Source organism: Osmerus mordax, chromosome 4 (assembly GCF_038355195.1).
Source record: "Osmerus mordax isolate fOsmMor3 chromosome 4, fOsmMor3.pri, whole genome shotgun sequence".
Lineage (NCBI taxonomy): Eukaryota > Metazoa > Chordata > Actinopteri > Osmeriformes > Osmeridae > Osmerus > Osmerus mordax.
In genome coordinates, this window is record NC_090053.1 from 6,546,437 (window position 1) to 6,556,718 (window position 10,282).

General features: G+C 47.0%; 1 protein-coding gene across 1 annotated transcript; it reads right to left on the reverse strand.

Moving 5' to 3' along the window:
* Nucleotides 1–2,183: 2,183 nt before the first annotated feature.
* mlycd (malonyl-CoA decarboxylase) lies at nucleotides 2,184–10,179 on the reverse strand. Its single transcript, XM_067235088.1, has 5 exons — nucleotides 9,614–10,179; nucleotides 5,903–6,015; nucleotides 5,600–5,756; nucleotides 5,308–5,460; nucleotides 2,184–3,055 (listed from the first exon to the last, which is right to left on the reverse strand). The coding sequence occupies exons 1-5, from the start codon at nucleotides 10,169–10,171 to the stop codon at nucleotides 2,510–2,512; spliced, it is 1,527 nt and encodes a 508-aa protein (XP_067091189.1). The 5' UTR covers nucleotides 10,172–10,179; the 3' UTR covers nucleotides 2,184–2,509.
* Nucleotides 10,180–10,282: the final 103 nt, after the last annotated feature.

The window sequence follows — 10,282 nt, forward strand, 5'->3', positions numbered from 1 at the left end:
ATAGGCTGCATACAGGACCCAGGATGGTAGTCTATGATAGGCTGCATACAGGACCCAGGATGGTAGTCTATGATAGGCTGCATACAGGACCCAGGATGGTAGTCTATGATAGGCTGCATACAGGACCCAGGATGGTAGTCTATGATAGGCTGCATACAGGACCCAGGATGGTAGTCTATGATAGGCTGCATACAGGACCCAGGATGGTAGTCTATGATAGGCTGCATACAGGACCCAGGATGGTAGTCTATGATAGGCTGCATACAGGACCCAGGATGGTAGTCTATGATAGGCTGCATACAGGACCCAGGATGGTAGTCTATGATAGGCTGCATACAGGACCCAGGATGGTAGTCTATGATAGGCTGCATACAGGACCCAGGATGGTAGTCTATGATAGGCTGCATACAGGACCCAGGATGGTAGTCTATGATAGGCTGCATACAGGACCCAGGATGGTAGTCTATGATAGGCTGCATACAGGACCCAGGATGGTAGTCTATGATAGGCTGCATACAGGACCCAGGATGGTAGTCTATGATAGGCTGCATACAGGACCCAGGATGGTAGTCTATGATAGGCTGCATACAGGACCCAGGATGGTAGTCTATGATAGGCTGCATACAGGACCCAGGATGGTAGTCTATGATAGGCTGCATACAGGACCCAGGATGGTAGTCTATGATAGGCTGCATACAGGACCCAGGATGGTAGTCTATGATAGGCTGCATACAGGACCCAGGATGGTAGTCTATGATAGGCTGCATACAGGACCCAGGATGGTAGTCTATGATAGGCTGCATACAGGACCCAGGATGGTACAGGACCCAGGATAGTGATAAGATAGGGGATCAGTGAAGGGTGGGACCTTCTGTAGGGCCTGTTCACCAGCACTTCCTGATCCTTAACATTACCAGTGCTAACACATGAAGAGAAACGGAGGAAGACCGATTTAGATAAATTCTAATGACTCATGAACAGAGTTACATACACACCATCTGGCTACAAGAAGGCTGGTATCGCAGCTCTTGAAATGTTGTGACAAGGTGAAGTAGCAGCGCAGAGAATAATACTGTGTATGTGAGCAATCCAGACTGCAACCAGACACAAGCCTGTTTTAAAGTGTGGCAACTAATCAATTCTGATTGTAATTGCTTATTAAATAATGGGTGCTAAAATGTTCATGTTCATTTGGCAGTGGGCATAGCGAGAACTGACGCTGTGGTGATGATGTGCTGCCTGCCACATACCTTGGGTCTAGTCAAAAAGGCTGCTATCTCTTCTTGCGTCTCAAACAATTCAATTGAGGCCCTGCTTTGGTATTTTTTTGTAAACGACAACCAAATAAACCTTCCTTAGGTTGGCTTTGTTGTTGGAGGTATCTTTTTTTTTTTAAAGGGATGGTGGGAATGAGGAGAGATTAGCCCAACAAGGAAGTCAGAACACATCTAAGAGGTCTCACACTTCTGAAGTTCAGGATCCAGACATGGGGTTTCAGGAATTCCTTTGTGTTTTTCAATGAAACACACCAACTACAACTACAATTATCATCAACAGCCGTCACACCACCCATCGCATTCCCCTCAGGATTCTCAAATGAAACACACACACGGAAGGCACAGGCCTATCTTTCATCTCATGTCTTAGCAAGAAATATTCTCTTGAGGGCCGACTTTAAACACCGTTCTTTTATGCTCAGTGACACCCCCCACCTCCCACCATCTCCCTCCTGACCTACCTTCCACTCTCCTCTCTTTATTCACCTGAACCCCCCCCCCATCAATCCATCCATTTACTTTAACTTTGATTCTTCGCTTCATTAGTTTCTAGGACACTGTGTGGCACGTGGGAGGGGGGGAACAAGTTGGCCTCCTCAGAGAGATAAAATGTAATTTCACAGTCAACTTACTGTGATATATTATTCCACAACAATGGAGTAAGGGAAGACACAGTACTACTGCTACTCAGGAGGGCTGCAGAGGGCTCCGGGAGGGGTGTGGCGGGCAGTGGGGGAACTCGGAGGTACACGTCTGACCTTGGCATCCGCGAGTGTCCCGAGAGTGCCTTGATTCTTTTCTCAGAAACGAACGGAAAAAAACGAGTCTTAGTTCACCTCATTTCAACCCACTTATTTGACTCAACTCCCGCTCGTCTCCTTGCAGTGACACAGATGACCCCAAGGAAAGATTCCAAACCTTGTTTATTCATTGTATATAGCAGTATCTGTGGTGCCTGGAGTTCATTTCCTGAACCATACACTGAATAATGTCAGTCTAACTGACCACACTCCTAGAGAAGCAGATCCAGAAAACCACTGTACACAAGTCTAATAGCAAAGAAAAAGGACAAGAGAAACATTCACAAATAATTTCACATTTCTGTCATATTTTCCTCTTTGGCACAATAGTGCCATATGATGGAGTCAGAGAGGCACCTTTGATGCCAAGTGCAGCTCAATGACCCACAGTGCAAAAAAAAAAACACAGGCTAGTGTTTGTGACAAACAGTCTCAGAGTTTGCTGTTCTTTTGGAACTGAGACACCAGCCCAAGGATCTGCTCAGACGCTGGGATCACCTTGCTCTGCAAGTACGCCGCACTATTGGACGCTGTATCCGACAGGAAGTACCTGTAGTTCACCATGATGCCGCAGGAGTTGGCCACACCCCTGGGGCTGGTGTCAGCCTGCCAGTTAAGCCGCCACATGGTGGCGCCGTTCTGCAGATGGAAGTTAGCTACAGGGTTCAGGGCGTAGCTCCGCCTCTTTTCCCCGTACAGGTACCACGCACAGAGGCGCATCAGGACCGGTTCCAGAACTCGGACGAGGCGTTCCGAGCGGACCCACTCGCTGGTGCTGATCAGCTTCCGTAGGGCATCCAGGGCTGGGCCTCCGGGTGGGGACTCTGTGGCTAACTCCACCTCCAGCCACTCGGACTCGGACAGCAGCTCGGAGCCACGCCCCTCCTTCCTGTGTTGGCTGAGGAGGCCCAGGAGCCACGTGGAGAAGCCTGGGATAGGAGACAGGCTGGAGAACTGGGCCATGTGGGAGAACTCACTCTAGTGGAAGAGGGAGGCAGAGGGGAAAAGAGAGTCAAGTTCAGATGTATACACACAAATGCCTCACTGACACAGAGAATGCATACATAACATTTTGTTTGATGTAGCAGATACACAAATGTTACTATTTTCTACATGAGCAAAGCACTTGAGCTCTGCAAAAACAAAATAAGAGCGAATATGGCCGTTTACCCAGGTGTCCTTGCAGCCACTTCCTGTTAACAACAGTGAAACAGGCGGGGCGTGACCGGTGCCCTACGCCTCCCGATCCCACCAGAAAACGTGTCTCTGTGTTCCATTAAACACAGCAGCTACAGCACCACCAATAAACCTGAATCCACACCTGACATGATGGAGATGAATGACCCCTTTCCCTTACCCCCCCCCACCCCTCCACATCTCCTTCCCTAATTCCACTGTCTTTCACTTTAAAACCTGTCTAGCTCCACTCTCTCGTCTTCACCGACTGTTCATCCTTCCTCTCACCTTCTCGCCTCACCCCCGCCGTCTCCCCCTGTCCCCCTCCAGCGGTGAGCTGAAAAGAGGGTGTTGGCTCACAGGAAGCAGCGGATGAGACTGAATGTGTCAGACAACCTAGAGAGCACGCTTCCCAGCTCTCCTCAACTCTACTCTTTCTTCCTTCTTTTAAATCCTTTTGTTGTCTCTCTCTGCAGCTCCCTCCCTCCGCCTGTCGTCTTCTACACCCCTCTCCCTCCCTCCCTCCCTCCCTCCCGCCCTCTCCCTCTCTCTCTCCCTCAGTCCGCTGTACTTTCATCTCACGAGTCAGTGGATCTGAGGATGAGAGTGGCAGGAGGTCACTTTCCATTCATCAGTACAATTATGTGGTACGGTCTTGGTCAGCAGACTGGGAGCGGAGGAAGGTTGGAAACGAAGGAGACGAGAGAGGGAGAGACCGAGGGGTAGAGATAGAGACAGAGAGACAGAGAGACAGAGACAGAGACAGAGACAGAGACAGAGACAGAGACAGAGACAGAGACAGAGACAGAGACAGAGACAGAGACAGAGACAGAGACAGAGACAGAGACAGAGACAGAGACAGAGACAGAGACAGAGACAGACAGACAGAGAGAGAGAGAGAGAGAGAGAGAGAGAGAGAGAGAGAGAGAGAGAGAGAGAGAGAGAGAGAGAGAGAGAGAGAGAGAGAGAGAGTAAAAAGCTGATGGAGTATGATGGGCCAGAGCCAAAATACTACCCCAGAGAGTAATCCTGAAAGACAACTGGACCCTCCTCCCTTATCCTAAATCACAACTTGACCTTTTCTTTTCTGTCTTATCATTCATCCATCATTGTGGTGGTCCCTCAGTGGCTGAGCGCCTCCTCCCCTCACCTCTATGTAGGGTGTAACCCTGTGAAGACTGGTGGTGCAAACTTTCTTAAAAACGAGACATCAATTTGCTTACATTTTTCAGAAAACATTTAGACATTCACACACACCTATAAACATGTCAGCTGAGCCTGTGTATATTAACAACCATAAAGATGCCAATAAAGAAATATCTCCCCCCGTCTCACGGACTTATCATGCAGCGCCAACCTCACAGATCCTTGTATGAAAGTGGGACAACAACAAAGACCTGTTCAATCCATCTAGTTAAGTGTGTGTTGTTTTTCCATTCAGTGTTCCTTTAGATAACAGTTAGCTGGCGAGCCTGGACATAGAAAGCGCCTCTCTCCTCTAAACGTTATTGAGGGGAACAGCTGAGATTTCATTACTTCTCTCTCTCCTCTCTTTCTACTGATGTTTGTCTTCATATCTGCTCCTACTGAGGGCACACAAACACCCACACACACCCACACACACATACGCACACTGTACACAGCAGGTGGTAAGCAACTGAGAAGAATGTGAGAAAGCATCTGGACTAAGAACAAAGAGATTCTTGAGGTGATGTGACAGTAACAATACACATCATGGTAAACAGGCTAAGGGGTGTCTGCCCAAGCTTGTGTCCTCCTACACTCTCCTCCGTGTTACCTGCTCACTGGTCCACGTGGGAGAGCTGCCATTGTTTTGGGAGGCTGAAAATCTCTTGCACCAAGTGTGTATGAAAGTCAACACATCACTCTGCGCGCGCGGGTCTGTTTTAGCGTGTACGTGCGTGACCAAAAGGCCGAGAGATAGTGTTGAACTCGGAACCAGGATTAAGATAATAGTGTATGAAGTGATTGATAAGGCCTAGCTGGGGTATGCGGGCGGGGACTGGAGTAGCTCCGCCCCTGGCTCCACCCACCTGCAGCTCCCGCACCACCCTCTTGATGAGGTAGTTGCCCAGCTCCACCCCCTGCAGGCCGGCCTGGGAGGAGGAAATGGAGTAAAAGACGGCAGCGTTGACCTTGTTCACGTCCTCCTCGGAGTCCAGTGTGGCGAACTCCCTCACAATGCTCTGTAAGGGGGCGGAGACAAGAGGCAGAGTCGCTATGGAGACTCGCTTATAAGGTCGGACCAAACAAGAGTCTTTTGTTAACGTGTTACTGTGGCTATCGACCAACAGTAACGCATTACTGTGCCGGTTGCTGCCTCACCTGTATGTTGTCGGAAATGTCCTCGGTGAGGGCCACGTGCAGCACCACTAGCGGCTCCCCGGGCATGGCAGCGTGGGTGAAGGCATAGCAGCGCCTGTACGGGCCCACGCGCCGCTTGATATCCGTCCAGTTCCTCACTGGGTGCACAGCCTCGTACCTGACAAACACACACAGGTTAAGTGTCTGGTGTGAATCAGTGAGCATGTTGTGCGTGTGTGCGTCTACTGTGACTTTGTCTGTGTGTGTGTGTCTTGTGTAGTGTGAATCTGTGAGTGTGATCTCGTGTGTGTGTGTGTTTCTTACTGGCTGATCTTCTGCAGGATCTCACAAGGGGACTGCCAGGTGATCCTCTCAAGTCTGAGCAGACCTACAGAGAACCACTCAGACAGCAGGCTCTTCAGGGTGCTGCTCAGATCCTGTGGGTGTGCACAGTGGAGAGGACAGGGTTATACACACAGCAGGTCATACACATTGTTATTCATATGTCTGAGGTGGCCAAACTGTTTTCTAGTTCCAGAGTGTAGGTGACAAAAAAAAAATTATAATCTCGTTTAGCAGATAGATTCCGTACGGTGAATGGCTGAAAGATCTCACTCCACTGTTTTCTGAGAAGCCTTATCAGTTTTGCTCAAAGTCCTTACAAAGTCGCATCGCACTTCCTGATAGACAACATAACACCCTTCATAACTTCAGCCAAGTCTCCCTGTGCATCTCCCCTCAAAACTAGTCTGGAGGCACATATTTGTACCTGCCTGGATGTGGGTGTCTGTGTACTTACAGTGGGGGCTTGTTTGTATTCCTGGTGCTTTTATTATGTCTTGTGTGATGCTGACACAGGCATAGGTAGGGAGGCTTTGGTATATGAAGACACTGAGTACTTTAATAAACAACCTGACATTTGAGCAGGGATCTCATAAATAAAAGCTTCTGCAAACATGCACATATGACTCATACACAGAGGATTAAATGTCAGCAGCGACCACAAAACATACTGTATATTTGAGATGAAAACAACCAAATTCATGCAAACAGTTTATATAGGCCACATTTTCTGGAATTGCTCAGTAGTCTGTATATTTTGAGTGGAAAGTAACACATGCCTAATATCCTATTGTCAGTCAATCACACACACACACACACACACCTCCAAAATAGTCCTTAGCCTCTCTGACTGGCTGTGAAGACTTCTTCCACACTTGGGTATTGTAAGCACAAAGCAGCTGGTGTGCCCTGGGATTTGGCACCCAACATTATTAATTATTTACCGCTCTTTGTGAGTCAGGCACAGCAGTCAATGCTAAGCCTGAGGGCCCCCAAACATTTCAGCACAGCAGCATCTCTCTCCCCCTCTCTCTCCCCCTCTCTCTCCCCCTCTCTCTTCCCCTCTCTCTCCCCCTCTCTCTTCCCCTCTCTCTCCCCCTCTCTCTTCCCCTCTCTCTCCCCCTCTCTGGCCCTGCCTGCCTGCCTGTCAGCTCACACTCCAGAAATCGCAAACTTAAAAGTCTGATAATAGAAACTAAATAAAGAAGGGCAAGATGGGTAAGGCAAGGCCACCCCAACGCATTTCAGAAGTTGCTGTAGCTGTGTGCTGACACATTGAAGTGTGGGATCAGCCTTGTCGCTGTCTGATTGACCTACTGAGTGACTGGTCCGCCTCCCAATTTTAACGTCACGCTAAAGGAAGACAAAACCCCCCCGGGGGTAAATCTGTATTTCATTGACCTTGTAACAACAGAGGAAGCTCTCTGCAATGGGAGCATCAACCACAGCACTCTGCAGGGGCTGAGGAATAAAAACCTGAAATAAAACCATCTTTCCAGAAAAGAAAATATCTCAGATTCCAAATTCTTCAAAGAAAATAGAACTGACAGCCTTTCTTCTGTCCCTCAGGATATAAAAGGGAAAAGTAGGTATACTATCGACAAGCAGATAAACAAAGGCCTACGACACTGTATTCTTTATGCAGACAAAGATCAAAATTAAATACGATCCTTATGTAGCCTAATACTTCTATAATAAGACCAGTCTTCAATGTCAAATGTATTTAACTTGGCAGCCAGTGATGACCCATATTTACTGGAGCAACTCCTTAGTGTTGCAAGCCCACAGTTTGCCTTTGCCCAAGTATCTGACATGTGACAGGCTGGCTGTCTTCCTGGGCTCTGACTGAAGGCAAAAATAACCACAGAGACTAGCTTACTGTATCCAACACTCTTATCAAAAGCAAGACCCTCACTTTAATTGAAGTCAGAGCTAAAGTACTTAAATCTAAGTTATTTTCTCTGTCGCTCTGCTCTTGAGTGAGGGGAAACAGAACAGGAACAGCTAGAGGTGAGAGAAGAGAAAGAGAAACAAAATCGATAGACTAACAGGCAGGTAACTAATTTAGTGTGGAATTCCAAGTGACAGTCCTTAAAGAACCTTAGTAATTGCAGTCTTGAGATATTCAAAACTTTAACTACTTAAAATGATGGGGGGGAATATCTATAATTTACAACTTTTTTGTTCTGTTTTGATTACTAACATAATTTGAAATGCCAATTTTTTTCTATCCTTCAAGACTGTCATAAGCCACCCGGCCTCTATTTTCAAAAACCTTTTCCATTTCCAGTTCATTCCTGTTTGGGACAGTGTTTGTAAGAACTGTGTAATTCAAAAGCATTGTGACTGTGCATCGCTCTACTCAATTTGGACACTGAACAATAAATATTCTCTCGAAACGCCTTCTTAATCTGTTCTGAATATTATTCTTACACACACTATGGTTTTTTCGTGTCCACGAAAATGGCTTCTAGCAGCAAAAAGCTAACTATTCCATCTAACTCAAAGCAATATCAAAGAATAAATGTGTTAACCAGGCCTATGGTATACAACAGAGAAACAGGAGGAGGAACACAAAACTACCGAGGCAGAGAAGAAACTGATCCATTTATCCCTCCGTGTCCAGAGTCATCTGACCAATAAAGAAGCAGAACAACGGGTAGTAGCGCGGGGGAAACAAGGCCAAGCTGAGCAAGCATGCCTTAATTGTTGATCGATTTGGTTCTCTAGATAAAGCAATAAGTTGGCTGTGAGCTTCCAAGATCTCTGTGGCCTATGGAACAGCCTTGAGGGGGGGGATATATCACTATGAAGGATTGTTTCAAAAGGAGATAGGGACAGAGGGGTCTTGGAGAAAAATAATCACTTGGCCTCTGTAGGAGATGGTCAGACTGTTTCTTGGCACTATGTTAACCTTAAGATCCTGCAGAAGATCCTTTGCCAGTTTCGATAGAACTGACCAACGCAAATACTGAAAATACTTCAAATAAGAGGCACTAGCCCTGTATGAGTTGTAGCCTCTAAATGTATACACCGTGACCCTGCACCTGAAGTGAATATTGAACACGTAAAATCTGTATAACAGCATACAGGACAGGACATCCATTGTCAAAGGAAGGGCCAGGGAGTTAGGGTACCCACCATAAGAGATGACTAACCCCCTCCTCTGCAAAGACCTCTGACACAATTGGAACACTGCAGGACATTTTCTCCAAGTGAAATGTAGACAGGATGTCCATAGCTAGGCATAGCTTAGTGATGAAGCCCACCCTTCTGATTCAGTACAAGCTGTTCAAGGCACTGGGGCAAAAGTCACCGCCAGTGCTTTAACTGCACTATGGTGACACATGACACCCTGTGGGACCAACATGCAGGTCTACGGTGGGGGAGTCTCTGTGGTCCCATTGGGGTATGCAGACCATGAACAGTACAATGCTTACAAAGTTTTAGTTATTGAACCATGCAGATTATTGTCCTTTTAGATTTTTCAGCCAAGAAAAAAATTACAATAAAACCAACAGTACTGAATATTGATAAAATAAAATATTTGAAAGCTTTAACTCCACTTTATACGAAGATTATATTCGGTGTCTGTTCACAATTTCCACATTTTTGCTGCATTTCTCAAACGCACAACGCTACATAATTGACCTTAGCAGGCCACCATAGAAAAATGTAAACAAGTGATTTTACCCTGATATGTGAGCTTTCGCTTGCTTTCGATGATATTATTTCAATGACATCAGCACGGAGATCCACCAAAAACTTTACTCCCCCCTCGACTCTGCTTATGTGATTAAGCAACTGTTTGTAACGGGGAGTCAGGCTGTAACGTAACCTGTCCTCAACTTGAAGTATTGTTGCCAAGTCCCGTTGCTGAGTGTCGACAAGTTTTCCTGCTAGTTCTGAAGCACATTTGTGATCCACCCCAAACTGATGTGACAGCTTCACAAGGAATTCGAGTCTATGTTCTTTTTCGAGGCTATTGTAGAAATGCATAAATTCCACACTGTTTGACTCGGGGGGAGGCGGGGACTTGTCCCTTGTCTCGTATGTGGGTAACGGAGCGACAACCCTAGTCAGAAGCTCCTCCATGCCCGGCCTCATACGTTTGGGAGCAAAGGTTGACCAACAACGTGTGCTATACAAATGTAAGGCTTCGAAACGTACTAAACCCGTTCTAAGTACACCTTGATGTCGCCAGCACCTCACTCCGCTGCGCAATGTGGAAACTAGGTGGTGAAATATCATCGCGTCGGAGCTCTAGTTTTACAGCCAGAAATCCACCACCGGGGTACACCACGCGAGTATTTCCGGTACCTTAAAGGGACAGCACAGCTATTTGAACTAAGGCGGCAGAAA

Coding starts and splice junctions, on each gene's coding strand:
- mlycd (XM_067235088.1), bottom strand. CDS start 10,171: ATGATATTTCACCACCTAGTTTCCACATTGCGCAGCGGAGTGAGGTGC. Junction 6,016..9,613: donor GCGAAAGCTCACATATCAGG/GTAAAATCACTT, acceptor GCACACCCACAG/GATCTGAGCAGCACCCTGAA. Junction 3,056..5,307: donor GGGTGGTGCGGGAGCTGCAG/GTGGGTGGAGCC, acceptor CTCTTCCACTAG/AGTGAGTTCTCCCACATGGC.